Source organism: Saccopteryx leptura, chromosome 1 (genome assembly GCF_036850995.1).
Source record: "Saccopteryx leptura isolate mSacLep1 chromosome 1, mSacLep1_pri_phased_curated, whole genome shotgun sequence".
Taxonomy (NCBI): Eukaryota; Metazoa; Chordata; class Mammalia; order Chiroptera; family Emballonuridae; genus Saccopteryx; species Saccopteryx leptura.
In genome coordinates, this window is record NC_089503.1 from 187553542 (window position 1) to 187571664 (window position 18123).

At 44.9% G+C, this 18123-nt stretch overlaps 1 protein-coding gene across 3 annotated transcripts in view; it reads right to left on the bottom strand.

Annotated features, from left to right (window-relative positions):
* Positions 1 to 18123, bottom strand: part of PCNX2 (pecanex 2) — a 344351-nt gene that overhangs the window by 101129 nt on the left and 225099 nt on the right. For all 3 annotated transcript variants that reach the window (XM_066383295.1, XM_066383286.1, XM_066383277.1), the window contains one exon: positions 16504 to 16633. In XM_066383295.1, the coding sequence (XP_066239392.1) occupies positions 16504 to 16633 (130 nt within the window). The remainder of the gene's footprint in view (positions 1 to 16503; positions 16634 to 18123) is intronic.

Sequence of the window (18123 nt, forward strand, 5' to 3'; positions counted from 1 at the left end):
TTGTGCCAATTTCATTATGATGTGCCTTGGAGTAGGTTTGTTGTGGTTAAGAAAACTCGGAGTTCTATTTGCTTCTTGAATTTGAGGCTTTAGTTCTTTCCACAGGCTTGGGAAGTTCTCATCTATTATTTGTTTATGTTCTCCATTCCATTTTCTCTCTCTCCTCCCTCTGATATACCTATTATTCTTTTTTTTTTTTTTTTGTATCTTTTTGAAGCTGGAAATGGGGAGAGACAGTCAGACAGACTCCCGCATGCGCCCGACCGGGATGCACCCGGCACGCCCACCAGGGGCGACGCTCTGCCCACCAGGAGGCGATGCTCTGCCCCTCTGGGGTGTCACTTTGCCGTGACCAGAGCCACTCTAGCGCCTGGGGCCGAGGACAAGGAGCCATCCCCAGCGCCCGGGCCATCTTTGCTCCAATGGAGCCTTGGCTGTGGGAGGGGAAGAGAGAGACAGAGAGGAAGGAGGGGGTGGGGGTGGAGAAGCAAATGGGCGCTTCTCCTATGTGCCCTGGCCGGGAATCGAACCCGTGTCCCCCGCATGCCAGGCCGACACTCTACCACTGAGCCAACCAGCCAGGGCCCTATTATTCTTATGTTATTCTTTTTGATGGAGTCAGATAATTCCTGTAGGGCTATCTCATTTTTTTTTAATTTTTGAGTCTCTTTCTTCTTCTCTCTGTTGTGCCTCAAGTTGCTTGTCTTCTATTTCACTAATCCTATATTCTATCTGGCCTCTTCTATTAGCTAAGCTTGTTACCTCGTTTTTCAGCTCGTGTATTGAGTTTTTCGTCTCTGTTTGATTTGTTTTTATAGTTTCAATTTCCTTGGAAATATATTCTTTGTGTTCATTGAGTTGTTTTCTGAGCTCCCTAAATTGCCGTTCTGTGTTTTCTTGTATATCTCTGAGTATTTTTAGGATTTCTATTTTAAATTCTATGTCATTTAACTCCAAGGTTTCCAATATATTAAATTTTTTCTCCATAGATTTTTCCTCATCTATCTGTGTTACCTCTCTTTCTTTTGTATCCATGATATTCAATTTTCTCTTCCTTAATGGCATCTGAGGGTGGTTTTGTTGATAGTATTAATGAGATTTAATAAAGAATAAAAAGTTAAAAAAGTAAAAATAAAAAATCGAAGTTTTTTTTAAAAAATAATAAAAAAAAATAAAATAAAAATTTTTTTAAAAAAAGGAAATTACTTTCCTCCCCCTTTTTTTCTTTCCTCTCCCCTCCCCTCTTTCTTGAGAAAATCTTGTGGTGAACTGTGAGTTATATTGTACTAAATAGAAAAAACAATGCCTGTACTGGAGGGCCTGAATTGGGGAGAAGTAATTAAGGGGCAAAAAAACAGAAAAAAAGGGGGTATGGACCCACAAAAAGCAAATAAGGAAAAAATTTCGGTCAAGAATAAAATGATTTGCTTTTAGGTGTTGGTTGACTAAGAGTTATGATGAGAAGAATAAGAGGGAAACAGGAAAATGGGGGGACAAATTAAAAAATTACTATTGTATTTAGTGGAACAAGAATTAGATAAAATGGAGATCCAGGGATGGGAGCACTTCTAGTGAGTTAAAAAGGTGAAGTAAAAAACCCCCAAAATCCACAAACAGAAGTTTGAGTCCCAGATAAGATAATTTGTTCATTATTGAGGTTTGAATGAGAGGAGATGTAAAGGAGAAAGGAAGAAACTAATATAGAGGGAGAAAAGAAAGAGAGAGAGAGAGAGAAAAAAAAAGAGGGTACCACTAAAAGAAGAAAAAAAAAAGAGGTGAGAGAGAGTTAAGGGTTTTGGAGGGTAACCCTCATAGAGAGAAAGGAAGTGGAAAGAAAAGATAATGGGAGATGTAACACTTATGCGTAGTGTAGTTCAAGGAGAGGAGAGAGTAAGACTGTCAGAGAGTTAAATGACCAAATTGGAGGAGGAAAAAAAGAAAAAAAATCAAGAATGAAGATGAGAAAAAAACGAACAAATATAATAAAATGGGATAGGTTATAAAGTCTGCGATTATTCTTGATTTTGAGAGGTTATCTTCTTGCTTTTTCTTTTCTCTCCCTCTTCCTGGTCAGTGACTCTGTACCCCAGGTTCTGCCCCTTTGGCACGCTCAGGTAGAGGTTTGCAGTTGATAAGTCTCTATGGCGATGTCATGTATTGTGCTTCAGTCTCGTTGGCAGTCGAGGCTCATTAGCATTTATAGGCTCCGACAGTGAGAGAGTGCGTGTTCCTGGAGCCTCTCTCCTAGTCTTTCCTTCCTCAATTAGTAGCCTGATAACCCAGCGATGGGGTTGCTGCTGTCTCTGCCTGGATAGTTAGAGGCTCAAAGAGCTGGCCACTCCCCACTCTATTCCCACTCAGCACAGGGCTCTGGGTAAGGCTCAGTCAGTAAGAGCTGCTAGCATAATCATGCGGGGCTTCTGCCCACTCAAAGACCTCTGGCTCTGCCACTCTGTCCGGTAACACGGGCGGGCACCCACTCCTGGGGTGCTTGGAGGAAAGTCTCGCTCACTATCTGCGCGCACAGACCAGGATATCAGGCGGGAAGTCTCACCCTCTGAGTGAAACACCCTCCCACACGGAAAAGTTCCAGCGTTGGAATTGGCTCTCGCTCCCTCCCCGTGCCTGGCTCCCTCAGGGCGCTGGGGCGGCTCGAGATTCTGCTTTTGGCCCACACAAAGGCCCCTGATTCTGCCCCTCTGTGGGATAACACGGGCTCCCACTCCTGAGGTGCTGGGAGGAATCTCTTTCCCTCTCTCCGTGTGCGCCGACCAGGATATCAGGCCAGCCGCCTTACCCTCTGAGTGAAACCCCTCCTGCATGGAAAAGTTCCCGTGTTGGAATTGGCTCTCGCTCTCTCTCCATGCGTGGCTCCCTCAGGACACTGGGGCAGCCCGAAGATTCTGCTTTCGGCCCACGCAAAGGCCTCTGACTCTGCCTCTCTGTGGGATAACACAGGCGCCCACTGCTGAGGCAGTCAGAGGCATCTCTCGCCCACTATCTGCGCCCGCCGACCCGGAGATCGGGGAAAATGCCTGCCCCGCTTGTCTTTCTTTGTCTGGGTTTGGCGCGAGTCTTAGCTTGTATTGCCCGGGTTGCCACAGGATCAGTTTTTCCTCGGCTTGGATCTCCATACCACAGCCTGGTTCGGCCATTTGTGCCGCAGCCTGGATCTATTCACCCCCTTTGCCCGCCTAAGTTTCTATATTCTCAGTTCCCAGTGAAAGCCGCCCTGTTAAGGTTAGTGAGGAAAGCGGAGCATCTCCCACTCCCTATTTCCTTTGGGGCTCGACTATATATTTAGCCAATTTTTCGCTCGACCATAACTTCGGGTATATTGCGAAACATCTGGAGGCTCCAAGGATAGGTTTTTCTATTTCTGGTTGAAGATCTTGTTGAGATTTGGGGGAGATTTATCGGTATCGCTTCCTACCATGCCATTACGCTGACGTCATCTGCCACGATTCTTTTAATTATACAAGGTTGGTAATATTTTCTCACTTTATGATTATAATACATGAGTTTTTTCTCTCTCTCTTTTTGGTTATTTTATGTAAAGGTCTGTCAATTTTATTGATCTTTTCTAGAAACAACTTTTGGTATGTATTTTCTCTATTGTTTTTCTATTCTCTATTTCATTTATCTCCACTTTAATCTTTATTAGTTTTTTCTGTCTGCTAGCTTTGAGTTTAGTTTGCTTATTTCTTCTACTTCCTTAAGACGGAAGATTAAGTTACTGACTTGAGATTTTTCTTGTTTTTAATGTTGGTATTTACAGTATAAATTTCCCTCTGAGCACTCATTTTGCTACATTCCATAAGTTGAAATATATTATATTTTTAAGTACTATTTTTGTTAAATACTAGTATATAAAATACAATGTGTCTGTAAAGTCATGGTGCACTTTTGACTGGTCACAGGAAAGTAACAAAAGATGATAGAAATGTGAAATCTGCATCAAATAAAAGGGAAACTCTCCCCATTTCATACCTATCCAGTGCAGTTTGATGTGGGCCCAGGCACAGATTTTTTTTAGGGCTCCTTAGGTAGCTATCCTGTATAGCCTCTACAGACTCATCACTGACTGATGGCCTACCAGAACGGGGCTTCTCCACCAAACTGCTGGTTTCCTTCAACTGCTTATCCCACTGAGTAATGTTATTCCTGTGTGGTGGTGCTTCGTTATAAACGTACCGATATTCACATTGCACTTTGGTCACGGATTCGAATTTAGTGAGCCACAGAACACACTGAACTTTCCTCTGTACCGTCCACATCTCGACTGGCATGGCCGTGGGCTGCTCCGCTGTATACACAGTGTTACGTCATCATCTGCGCATGCGCACATGCTGCCACGTCATTCTATAGAAACTGGGAGGGTTTTCCTTTTATTTGGTGCAGATTTCACGTTTCTATCGTCTTTTGTTGCTTTCCTGTGACTGGTCAAAAGTGCACCATGACTTTACGGATACACTGTCCAAACTCAATAGAAAAAGAAAACCAAAGGACCCAATTGGAAAATGAGCCTAATACAGGAATAAACATTTCCTGAAGATGCCCAATGACAAAAAAGCTCAGGAAAAGATGTTCATCATCATAAGCCATTAGGAAAAGGCAAATGAAAACCACGATGGGATGTCATTATACCTATCATTAGGGATGAAATAAGAAACAGTGAAAACACCACTATACAGTTAAGGATATGAAGAACTAGATCACTTATACATTGCTAGTGGAAGTGCAATGCTAAACAACAGAAAGTGACAAACTACTGACATGTACAATTACCTGGATGAGCCGCCACTGATTTATGGCAAGTCAGTAGTCCCACAAAGTTAATACTGTATGTAAATATGTAACTTTTTTTTAAGTGAGAGAAGGGGGGATAGAGAAACAGATTCCCACATGCACCCGACCAGGCTCCACCCTGCAATCCTTATCTGGGGCCAATGCTCAAATCAACCAAGCTATCTTCAGCATCTGAGGCCAACGCTTGGATCAACCAAGCCACTGGCTGTAGGAAGAGATGAGAGAGAGAATAGGGAGAGAGAGAAGAGAAGTAGATGGTCACTTCTCATGTATGCCTTGCCATGGATCAAACCCAAGACTTCCAAACACCAGGCAGATGCTCTAGCCACTAAGACAACTAGCCTGGGCCTGCAACATTTCTAAAATGACAAAATTACAGGGATGGAGAACAGATTAGTGATTGACAAGAGTCAGGCAGGGGGTGGGGCCAGGAAAGAGAGTGGTGCTTATAAAAGAGCACTAGGCAAGATCTTAGTGGTGATAAAATTCTTGACTGTATCAACATTGACACCTAGATTGTGATCATGTTGCAAGATGTTAACACTTGTTAAATGAGCAAAGGATTCATGGGGCAGGGATCTCTCTATGGTTTCTCTCAACTGCATGTGAATCTATAATTTGATGAAAATAATTAATTGAAAAATCTCCATAGCCAATAGCAGGTCTGAATTTATTGAGTATAATGCACTCATGGGTGATTCTCATCCCTGCTCTAAACTTACTTATGTCTCAAACTGGCATTGCTTTTCCCATTTCATAAAAAAAAAAAATCCAAGATAATCCAACATTTCAAATACAATGTATGAAGTCCAACTACTCATTCACCAGAAAGTCATAAATATTTAGAGGGTGAAAAGTGTGTCTTCTCCTTTTGCATATGCAACTAATAAAAATAGTAATAAAAAACTCAAGTTTCATGTGGTTGAAGAAAGAGTCAGCCAAATGGAGAATTTCAAAAATGGAGACATATAAGATTATAACTGATTCATAAGGATTAAATTATCAGGGCTCTGCTGGTTTCCCCTCCGGGTTTAACATGCCTGATTTAAGGCTTTGACTTCTAGGTGCTATATCTTTCTGGCAAAAAGAGGCCCAATGTCATTTGTTTGACAGTGTTTTATTTAGCATTGTGGGCAAAATTTCTTCTGGGGATGAAGACATGTATGTTTTTATTAGTTACCAGTGATATGCATAGAATTTGGGTCAACATGATCCCCATATGCAGCAAAAAGAAGTATTAAGCCCTGATGGTGGAAAGGCAGGTCCTTATGCAGTGGCACACTCAGCCCTGATGAGTCAACTCGGGTCCTTCTGTTTCCATGACCCCTTGTCTCAGGAGAGACAGCAATCTGAGAAGACTAATTCTCCAAAGTACACCTCTCTGCCTCTAGGGGAAAAAGCTCCTACTATACAGCCTTCAAAATAAATAATTTAAAAAATATAACATAGTAAAACAAGGCAAAATAAAAATAAATATATTAAATTGTTCTTATTTTTATCAGGTAATAACTTTTTTTCCCCTACTTTTCCTGTATGTGACTGTTTTTCCGTTACTGGTCATTTTTTACTTAAAAAATTCTTGCAGGGGAACATCAGTTGACTCAATTGTGTTTACATCGAGGAAAACAGCTTCCCAGTCATGAAAGGGTTGTGGTGACAGCAGAATGTTTTCAGCAGGACAAGAGAAAAAGAGCAGGCTTCTTACTTTCACAAAATGTATTTATTTCATTGATCAGACAACCACCAGGAAGCAGCAACCACATGGGAAGCCTGGGCAAAGTCTTGACCTCCATGAAGTCAGATTAAACTCAGTCTTGGGAAGACATTCAGAGAAACAAGGTGAAGAAGTCCAACTTGATTTCTAGAATACTAAAGAATGATCTTAACAGAGAGCCTCAAATGCGGAAGCCCCCAGACCCAAAGTGGCCTTCCCAGAGCCAACTTTGTCAGGAACAGAGAGAATGTGGCCAGGACATGGACATTGAATACTGGCTCAACACACAGGAGACCCTTTCAAGTGCCTCCCATGTGCCCAACAAATCCCCTGTGCCACGTACACTCGAGCCACGCAGTGAAAGGGCTTGAGACAGTGCAGATTTAACAGCGGAATATTTCCTGCCTTCCTGTATTTAGAATAAATCAATCCCATCTCCAACACTTACCTAAAAGCTGGAAGGGCTGAGGACTCTCCTTCCCCCGCCCTCCTGCTGTTAGACTCACATATCCCACACCATCCAACCTGACTCAGTCACAAAGCCGAGCTCCTTGACATGCCAAGTCAGCAGCATCGACAGCCGGGAAGCAGGTGGGCAGGCTGGAACCCTTCCTGCAGGTGCACGGTGAACTACACAATTCAGCACTTTGCAAATTCTCTAACTGCTCAGCACAATGTAACAGGACCCTGAGTATAATTATGCATCATGGCATAATGAATAATAAGCTCAAGCCAGGGCTATTTAAAAAATTCAACGCACTGGAGTTCCCCCAAAGTGTCATCCTTTTATAATATATTGGCATAATCACTCATCACCACACCTGAAGTGTCAAACCTTACCCCTGGTTATGCATGTGTGTGAGAACTTTCTCATCTGTCAGCAAGGCAGCAGGAAGGGATCAAGTTCACCATTTAGTTTCCCTGACATAACAGCACCTGCCGCAGGCTTAGAATTCCAGTTGAAATCCAAGGCAGAGAAGGAACACGGAGGAACCAGAGAGTGAGGGCAGGCTCAGACTCCTGGTCTGCCGCTACCCTGGAGCTACAGCAGGGGATAGATGCTGGGCGCCTCCTCTGGCATTCTAGACTATTTACACCCACAGGTGACAAGGTGACAAAGGGCTTACCTTTGTGCTGTCAAAAAGTATGGCAGAAGGACTGTCTAGTAAAAACCATCACCTGTTTTATTAGGAGTCTTTGGAAAGCAATTGGAAATGCCAAATGCCAAATTCATTGGCTCTCCAGCTAAGGGGTTGGGGGTTGACTGGGCCGAGCTGGTGTCATCCGGAACATTCTCATGTTCCTGGCCCTGCCTTCCTCTGCGTCTGTGCATGTATGGGCCACTCCCCACCTTGCAGGGACAAAAAGCCTGCTGCAGCATTAGGCTTGCACAGTGCCACCAAGACCAGTGTGGAAAAGGGGTTCTTCTTCCTTGCAGGTCTCTCATACCCCAAAGCCCCAGGGCCAAAGCAAGAGACCTCCAGGACTTTGGATTTCACTTGTTGCCTTTCTGTGAGTGGGCCCTTTTGGCCACAGTCTCACCTACTTGTCTGTTTCTTGTTTTCCTGTGGCCTAAAGTCCAGGAGAAGTTTGCACACAGAGCTAAGTTTCACTGGAGCAGAACAAGATACAAGGTGGGCATGCACTGCCGTAAGCCCGTAGCACAGCACTCATGTCCCTACCCCCCGGCTAAGGGTCACTGACCCTGAACTCTGAGCCACTCTGGCTCCTGGGCCTGTCTTGACACCTTTGCTTCATTCTGCATGACTGAGATTGGTTTTTGCTGGTATAGCTTTTCTTCCACTCCCTGGAAAAGTTCAAGACATGGTCCACATTCTTACCATGGCTGTGTCTGCATGTCCAGACCCCATGACCAACCAGGCCGACGCGGACTAGTGGAAGCTAAGCTTTGTCAGTCTCTTACCAATAGATATACACAATCTCCAAGTGACTCCCAAGAATTTTTAAATTACTCAGAACTCTCATATTCACATACGCATCCAAATGACTCTGCGTCCTTTCTTGGGGGGAATTCGCAAAGACCTTTCATTAGCTCCTTCCATTAGTGAGGACATTTCCTCATCTTTTCACAGGTGGCTCTGGACGTGCTGGTAGCAGCAGGCCACACCCAAAGGGATGTGCCTTAAGCCTCTCTGCCTGGGGTCTGGGGCTGCTGGGACCCAGGCCAGGTCTCAGCACACAGCCTGGACCTCATGAAGGAGGTGGCCCCATTGAGCCCTACCGCTCCCTGGCTTGGAGACACTGGGAAGTACCAGAAAGTCTCCAGAGGAACCAGGGAAGACAAACTAGAGAGCAGATGGCTTGTTTAGACCTTGCAAATGGCCCCTCATCACACTCTCTGACAGCTTGGGGAGGGGGTTTTGTGCTTTTGAGCCATGAACCTCCTGTTGTACAGTTATCGCAGGGTGGAAGCTCAGCCTAGTGGTTTTAAGAATAATTCTGGTTTTAAGAATGATAGTTGAGTCGTGCTTATTCTGACCTTCCAGAGGTCCAACACGAGGTCTGGAACCAACGTCTGCTTCTAAAGAGCGCTCTGAAGGTGACAGGGAACACAATCTGTCTCAGCAGCTCTGGGCCTTCCCTGTTCCTGGGAGGGCTGTGGAATGTTTCCTTTGGGACGGAAGGAAGCCACTCTGGCACCTGGCCTCAGGCCCTGGGTGTGACCACCCCTCTTTCCAGAAGGGGCTCTTATAAAGGTATCTCTATTTCTAGTCTTGAGCAAATGCTTTAACTGTCTTTATTTATTTGTGTGTGTGTGGAGGGATGGCTTTGAGAGGCTTCGAGACACAATGGAAAGGGTTCAGGGTTGGAAAAAGACTAGACCTGGGTTAGCATCTTGGTTCAGCTGTGAACTTGTTCTGTGACCTTGACCAAGTTATTTAACTTCCCTGAATTTCCTTTTCATGATCTGTGAAAATAAAATACAATTCTACTTCAAGAGAGGATGTAAAGATGAGAATGGATGTATCTGAGGAGGTCAGCAGGTGTTCAGTAAATATGGAAATATGAGGCTCACTCCTGGGACAGCCACGGCTGCTGCCTCGCTCCCATACCTTTCTTATTATAATTAATAATAACCTAGCAAGGCTCAACATACTCCTGGGGGTGGGTCCGAGCTCTAAGAGCCCTGAGACATTTGATGAAGGAGTGCTATGACTTTTATCTCTATAGTAACTAAGTAATCCAGGTACTTGGTACTCATATCCAAATAAATTATGGGGGTGGGTTTTTTTGGGGTTTTTTTTTTTTGTATTTTTCTGAAGTTGGAAACGGGGAGGCGGTCAGACAGACTCCCACATGCACCTGACTGGGATCCACCCGGCATGCCTACCAGGGGGCGATGCTCTACCCATCTGGGGCGTCGCTCTGTTGCGAACAGAGCCATCTAGTGCCGGAGGCAGAGGCCATGGAGCCATCCTCAGCACCCAGGCCACCTTTGCTCCAATGGAGCCTCGGCTGCCAGAGGGGAAGAGAGAGACAGAGAGGAAAGAGAGGGGGAGGGGTGGGGAAGCAGATGGGTGCTTCTCCTGTGTGCCCTGGCTGGGAATCGAACTGAGGACTCCTACACGCCAGGCCAACACTCTACCACTGAGCCAACCGGCCAGGGATATGGGGACGTTTAATCGCAGTTGAAAACTATAAATCCCTCCCCTAAGTAACTGCAAATTTGATTTATAGTGCTATGTATCACTATTAGCCCATATGCCAGATATGTTTCCCGTTTTGTACTTAAGAAAAAAATCGCCTTTAGAGAAGTTTAATGCTTTAAACAAAGATTTTAGAAGCCATGCTTCAAACAACCCAGTGGGTAGAGAATATCCAGAGAAATCCTCTCCATTCCAAAAAAGGTAAAAAATATAATGTAGTGGCAAACTTTTTGTGGCTGCCTAACCAAGTCAGGCACCTGGCTCTGGCCTGCTTATCATCATCAACAGCCCTGAAGGAAAACCAGGTGGTGACAGGCACCCTCATCTGCAGGCGACACATGTGAAGGGACGGGATGAATGAGGAAAGATGTTGAAATTGACCTCGATGGCTGGGAATGTTGAGCTAAAGCCAAAAACTGAGAGCTGACAGAGGAAGTGTACATTTCAGGTTTCCAGGAAGACACACATATAAGGCTAGAATGGTGAAAACTTGGCCATCCTCTGATAAAGCAATTGAGAGGCTTTAGATTTTTAGAAGGCACAAATGAGAACAGGACATCTAGTTCCCAGGACGTCCTAGGGCCATCTCCTTTCTGGGCATCTGGAGCTGTGAGGGTGAGGGTCAGCCCAGTGACCTTCTGGAGGAGATGCCTATGGTCTACCATTTCACACAAAGAACACTTAGGGCTACAGAGCCTCAAGTTGAGAGAGCAAAGGGGATGAGAGCTGCCTCCACACTGGTGAAGGGTAGCTGGGTCTGAGGTAAGAAGATGCTGGATCACAGGTGCATCCAGGTGACTGGGGTGTCCAGGTAATACTACAAGAAGCAGCTTCAGCTCTGTGAAGAGCCCACAGTGTGGAGACAAAGCTCTCCAGGGCCGCCCAGTGAGGTGCAGGGTCCCAACCCCCAGAGTAGGAAGGGGCTGGAGGACTCCCTTCCATGGATATGCAGGAGGATTTGGGAGGGCTTCTGTAACCTCAAGGGTCCAACTAGCCTCACTTCTACATTACAAACCCATGAAGGGCTGATGTGACCTCCTGAGACCAGTTGAAATATTTTGATCCCATATTTTGTCGTCTGATAAACCATAAAACAGAGGCGCTTTAGAGTGCCAGTTGCTTTTCCTCAAAGGTAGCTGTGACGCTCATGGAACAGAACCGGTTGCTGTGACTGGTGAGACATGAAATAAACAGCACTGGCAGGGATGTGTGTCACTGGCGGATGTGAATGCATCCCGCCATTCCAGACAGGATTTAAGATAGGTAGTGCAGATACATAAAACGTACAGATATATAAGGAAAGAGAACAAAATGGGGTATGAAAGGATAGAAATGCTGTGCAGACACACGACCTGCATGTTTAGCACAGTGCACCATGCCTCACCTGATGTTTCTGACTCTGGGAGGCACAAAGAGACAGTCATCCCATTTCACAAATGAGTTAACTGAGACTCACATATTAAATAAATTCCCCAAAGTCAACTGCCTAACCAAACAAATGAGCCAGAATTTTAATCAAGGTCTGACTGACCACAGAGACTTTCTGATGACTTGTCACTGCTTCAGGAATTGCTGAGGATGAAGTAATACTGATTATTTTCTGGCTGACAAGGGTGGGACCAAGGACTCAGAATCCAGGGCTGATGTTTTAGTAGGCCAGTGACACAGACTGATTCCTCTTGGTCAATGCCTAGCATAGATATTTTTTTTTAGAGAGACAGACAGAGACAGGAAGAAAGAGAAATGAGAAGTAGTTCATAATAGAACTCGTAGTTGTGTCACTTTAGTTGTTCATTGACTGCTTCTCATATGTGCCTTGACCAGGGGGCTCCAGCCAAGCCAGTGACCTGTTGCTCAAGCCAGCAATCTTGGGCTCAAGCCAGAGACCTTGGGCTTCAATCCAAGCAACCTTTGGGCTTGAGCCAGCGACCATGGGGTCTTGTGTCTGATCCCACGTTCCAGATGGAGATCTAGGAGTTTCAAATCTGGAAACTCAGCTTCCCAGGTCGATGCTCTATTCACTGTGCTCTATTCAGGCAGCACAGATGCTTAATGTATATTTGTTGATAAAGGATAATGCCCAGAATGACTTAACATCTTAAACCCAATCTGGAGAATATAACAGAAATCATGAAAGCACTATTTGCCTTTCAGGTAGCTGTAATAGATGTCTTCTTATAGCAACAGTATTTTAGGTTTTATAGAAGACTTCTGATGTATCAAAACAAAGTAGTATCAATGGAACTTTTCATTTTTTGGGTCTAAAGATACATAACTCATTTAGAACCAAGACATTTCTGAGATACCAGGGCCATGAGTCAAATACTTCCTAGCCTAAACATTTGTTTTATCTTAATAACAAAGTTTGGTAATTTAGTGAGTGTTTATATACATAAAGAGAAGGATGATAAATCACAATATCAAAATATGCTTCTAAAGCTCTTTGGGATACTCTGACAGGGAGTTTATAAACACAGACACTGTTATCACAGCACATTTGCTGCTGTTGCCTGTGAGTTAAATAGAGACACCAGACAGAGCTCATCATGACAGATTTTAAGGTCCTTACTTGTCTCGAGAGCATCAGTTTAATGGTGAACTTTCTAACAATTGTAAATGAAACCCAGACTGAGAATTCCCTTCCCTTTTACACAATATTGTTGGACTTGATTCATTTAAGAAAAATAAGCAAGCCAAGACATGAAGGTAAATACAGTCTATACCAACCCGGGTAGAATTTACTGATAGCCACGGAGTGAATTTATTTTCCAAAGATGATTCCTACTATACTGCTCATCCTGCAAGTCCTTCTTGAGCTTCGCCTCTCATCTTTCAAGAGGGGGAATGGAACTCCCTTCCCTCTGACTGTGGGTGGGTCCATATGGGAATGAGAGGTGGAGGCAGGGAAGGCACAGTCCAAGAAAAACTCACTGCAAATGATGTATGAAACAGCCCAGTAAGAGTGGTCAGACGAGGGTAAGATGGAAGAAGGTCCACATTTCTGCTGTCCAATGTGGCAGCCTCTGGGCACATGTGGCTATTTAAATTTAAGTGAATTAAGATTAAATAGAATTAAAAATGCAGTTCTTTAGTTACACTACCCCCGTTTCATTAGCCGCATGTGCCAGTAAGGTCACCACATTGGGCAAGGCAGATACAGAGCATCTCTGTCAGCACGGAGGCTGCTGAACAGTGCTGGCCTGGGTGCTTTTCTCCTTGTTCCTCCATCAGCAACTAGCCTCAATGGCGCTTGAGACAGGACATAACCTGGCCATTAGAGAGCAGATTAGTAAGGAGGCAGCATAGATGCTTAATGTATATTTGTTGAAAGAGGATGTGTCCTCTGCTCCTGGGAAGGAGCAGCGCTGGGGAACAGGAAAGTCTGCAGATTTCAAGACAGCCCCAGCTAGCAAGCAACTGGCCATAGTTATTGGTAGCTGGTGATTCACTTATCAGTTCCTTAGAGTATTAAAACAGTTTCATACAGTGGAGGGCTCAATGGAGACCTGCAAAATCCAGAGCCAGCTTTCAAATGCTTGAAAGAAAAAAGAGAGGACTGGAAAGGGAGGGTGATGGAGTGGTGGCCAGGAGAGGGGACCGGAAGTGCCCTTGACACACCTGGGGACATGTGCTCACCACAGCTCCACAGGGGTCTTTTAGCCAACCTTTTAAAGTGATGGGACTAGCGAACAATTAAAAAGAGTCAATTACATTAATTGACTGCTCCTTTGTATCAGATTGAAAAAAAAAGCTGATGAGGCTGGCTACGTGGACACTCTCAAGTCAGAACAGTAGACGTATTAGTATTTGAAATAAAACCCAACAGTTTGAGATAGACAGAATGAGCTTTCCAGAGCCTCCAATGGCCTCCAAATGAGATTTCCTGCCCTTTCCTTTCCTAGCACCCACTGCTCTCATGACCCTGAATTCCATCTCTGATCTTTTAAGCGGAGGGGACTCTGTGTTTTGATGCTTAACACAAGGTGAGAGCAGACCTTCAGCTCACTGGGTTTTGCATCAGGAAATTCCCTCTCCTGCGGGACTAAACATTTGCTCCAACTTGGCTCCTTCAGAGAGACCTGGTCGAGGTGAGACGTCTTCATACACACCCAGACCTCCCATCTGTAGATGGGCTGCTCAAAGATGGGCCCCTCCCACACATAACAGATAGGTAAACTGTGGACCACAACAGGATTGATAGCAAGACTGAATAAAGAAACGTGAAGCCTGCTCCAGAAGCCCACATTCGGTAACCCACACACATCCCGAGTCAGACCCGCAATGCTGGCTGGACTCTGGAAGTGAGGCAGAGAAATGATTTAGAACGTACATCCCTGCGTCCCTGCAGTAAAACCTGCACAAAGATCTCCCCATTCCCTTTCAGGCAGGGAAAAGAAGCCCTCCCTCCTTCAATGGTGATGTGAGCTGCTTATGTCAAGTCCTTCCAGGCCCAGAGACCGGGTCCCAACTCATGAGAATAGAATTTAGAAAGAAATCTTCTGTGCTGATAATGGGGTTTAAAAAACCATCCACTTTCCTGCAGCTAAAAGCACAAGAGAGGCCACTCCTCTTATTTACAAGTGTTTAAACTTTCCAGAAATGTGACTTTCAGAGTTCCAAAGAGGCCCCCCAAGCTGTTTCCCCTAACCACTCTGAGAGGCAAGCCTGTGCTGGTGGTTTGGTCTTATTCCGTGTTTCCGGAACCATACTCTATGTCTTTTTAAACAAATGCAAAAGGGGACTATTGTTTATGTATAAAATTCAAGACAACTTTATTTGTCATGCAAAAGTCCACCTCTCCAAGAATATCAGGATCCATGTAATACCTGCAAGGAACACAAGGCCCCGCCCCCAACCTTCTCATGGCCCTAGCACTGGCTGCTATGGGTGCTTGGGATTGGTTCCTTTTCCCAGGGCACCTCTACCTGTGTGCTCCTGGGATGTGTTGGACACAGTCATGGTAACACCTGTCAGCTGCGCCAAGTGGGGACAGAGACTTGTATGCATAGAGGTCAAAGAAGAATCGCACTATCACAGGCTCACGAGTGCTTCCTCTGTGCTGGGCCCTGGTCCAGGTATTTTATTGTATGAATTCATGCCATCCCCTATTATTTTATTTTTTAAAAAATTTTGTTGATTTTTAGAGAGAGAGGGAGGTAGACAGAGACAGAGAGAGACATAGATTTGTTTTTCCACTTATTCATGCTGCCATTGGTTGATTCTTATGTGTATGCTGGCCAGGGATCGAACCCACAATCTCATGTTGGAATAATGCTCTAACCAACTGAGCTACGTGGCCAGGGCCTGCTCTCCCCTGTTTTTTGCCCCATTTTACAGAAGAGGAAAGAGAAGCCTAAGGTGCCCCTGCCTTCAATGGTAGAGGTGAGGTGTGAGCCCAGGCAGACCCATGAGGATGCGTGTTTTACACCCATATAAAATGTATGACAAAAGAAACAGAAGTCATTGACCTCCTAACTTAATGTTGGCCTCTGCACAACATAAAGGGCACATTGTAAGGGGTCACAGTTGTGCAAAGTGGAGACATCTTTCTGGGGATGGATTCGGGATTATACAGCACAGCAACAGACGTGGCTAAGAATTAAGGCCAAGGACATCTGGGGTGGGGTCCTGCCTGGGCACATGGAGCGGGGCCTCTGCCCCGCAGAGCTACGGGCTGCCCCCAGGCCCTGCCCCACACACATCCTCAAGAGTTCTTGAAAATCACTTGGCGAACCATTATTCCTCTCTCCTTGCCTTTCCTTCAAAGCGACTGCCCCCCCCCCATCACAGTTTGCTTGAGGACATTTATGACCAATCAGTTCACAGAGTCAAGAAAAAGTGCACAGCCATGTTCTACAAGTGTAGTGCTGCTCAGCAAAACAGCTGCTTTCTTTATGCTGAGCTGCGATGTGTGTACTCACACGTGACATGCATATTTAGAATGCTCCCAGAGGGAGCCTGTGCCACACAGGGCCACCCCAGCATGTCAGAGAACAGGAGGATGGCCTCAGACAACCTTTTCCAGGGGCACCGGCTTACATTTGCAGTGATTGCTCACTTTCCTTCACAACTGGTGAGATCTGGACTGGTACCTAACGACAGTTGGCAATAGGTCGTGTTTTCCAGGAGCCCCAAAGCCCTTGCGTTGAGTCCCTGAACTGGGGAGGCATCCACAGACACATGCTTTGTTGCCCTCACTCCAACCAAGCCGGGCAGAGCAAGGAGCCCGGGCCTTTGCGTAGAGGAAGGTTGACAAGCCCCCTGAAGCACAAATCTTAGCAAAGCCAGTTGGCATCTACTTTAAGATCTTACTTGTAATTTTTCTCCCAGAACTTCACTGGCCTGACATAAGATGTGATGAAAATGACACTCCCGAGAAATGGGCTCAGTGGGGTAGAAAAGATTGACGTGGCCAACGTCTGAAAGAAAAGTATGGCAGAATCTGAGGAACTTGAGTTAAGGCAAAACATTATTTTTCATTGTTCAACTTCTAAACACCATTTACAATTTTGACTAGTTTATATTAGAGCTGTTTCCTCACCAAGGAGAGAAAGATAGGAAGGAAGGCAGGCCATTGTTCCCTCCACGCACATGTTCGGAACAGTGAGCCTTTCAGGGCACCAAAGTACTGCACTTGGTGACAAAGAGTACTGTGGGGCTTTCAGGAGGACCAGGACAATGCCAGAGGAGCTGGCTGGGCAGGACAACTCAAGGGGTTCAGACTGCTTTCAATCCCCACCCAAAGAGTATGTCCATTTTATAATGCTAGAACAGGGGTCGGGAACCTATGGCTTGTAAGCTAGATGTGGCTATTTTGATGGCTGCATCTGGCTCGCAGACAAATCTTTAATAAAAAAAATAACGTTAAAAATATAAAACATTCTCATGTATTACAATCCATTCATTTCCTAACGCTCACGTTCATGGTTGCGGGTGGCCGGAGTCAATCACAGCTGTCTTCTGGGACAACACCAAATTTTTATTGGATAATGCTTAATGTACATGGGTCATTGTAAGGTCAGGAAGTAAACTTCCCTCCTTTTAATCAAGTAGTCAGCTAGCTAATTGCAGAAACCCTTTTGACAAAGAAGGTGGCTAAAAGAAAAAAAGATGAGCAGTATCGTACTTTTCAGCAGGAATGGACAGAGGAATTCGCCTTTGCAGAGAGAGCAGGTTCTGCAGTGTGTCTAATATGCAATGATAAAACTACATCGATGAAACGGTCAAATAGAAAGTGGCACTTCGACACACACCATACTAAATTTGCATTGAAATATCCAGTGGGGGACAGCAGGAAGAAAGCATGTCAAGAGCTACTGTGCAGAGTGCAAGCTAGTCAGCAGCAATTCTGTGTTTGGACCCAACAAGGTGACTGAAATTCAGCTAGCTTTGCTGGTGCTTTAGCAATTGTGAGAAACGGAAAGCCATTCAGAGATGGGGAGTATGCCAAAACACTCATGCTTGATGTTGCCAATGAACTTTTTGACGACTTTTCGGATAAAGACAAGATAATCAAACGAATAAAAGACATGCCTCTGTCGGCAAGAACTGTACACGATAGTACCATCATGATGGCAAATCAAATTGAGGCGACACAAGTGAAGGACATAAATGCAGCACCATTCTTTTCTCTCGCTTTGGATGAGTCAACAGACGTAAGCCATTTATCCCAGTTCAGCATGATTGTAAGTTATGCTGTTGGTGACACTATGTGAGGAAAGTCTTGCTGTTTTGCCTATGAAAGAGACAACAAGAGGGGAGGATTTATTCAAGTCTTTCACTGAGTTTGCTAAAGAAAAAAATCTACCGATGGATAAACTTATTTTGGTGTGTACCGATGGTGCTCCGTGCCTGGTGAGGAAAAACAGAGGATTCATAGCATTTCTTCATGAACATGAAAAGAGACCAATCCTAAGTTTTCACTGCATCCTA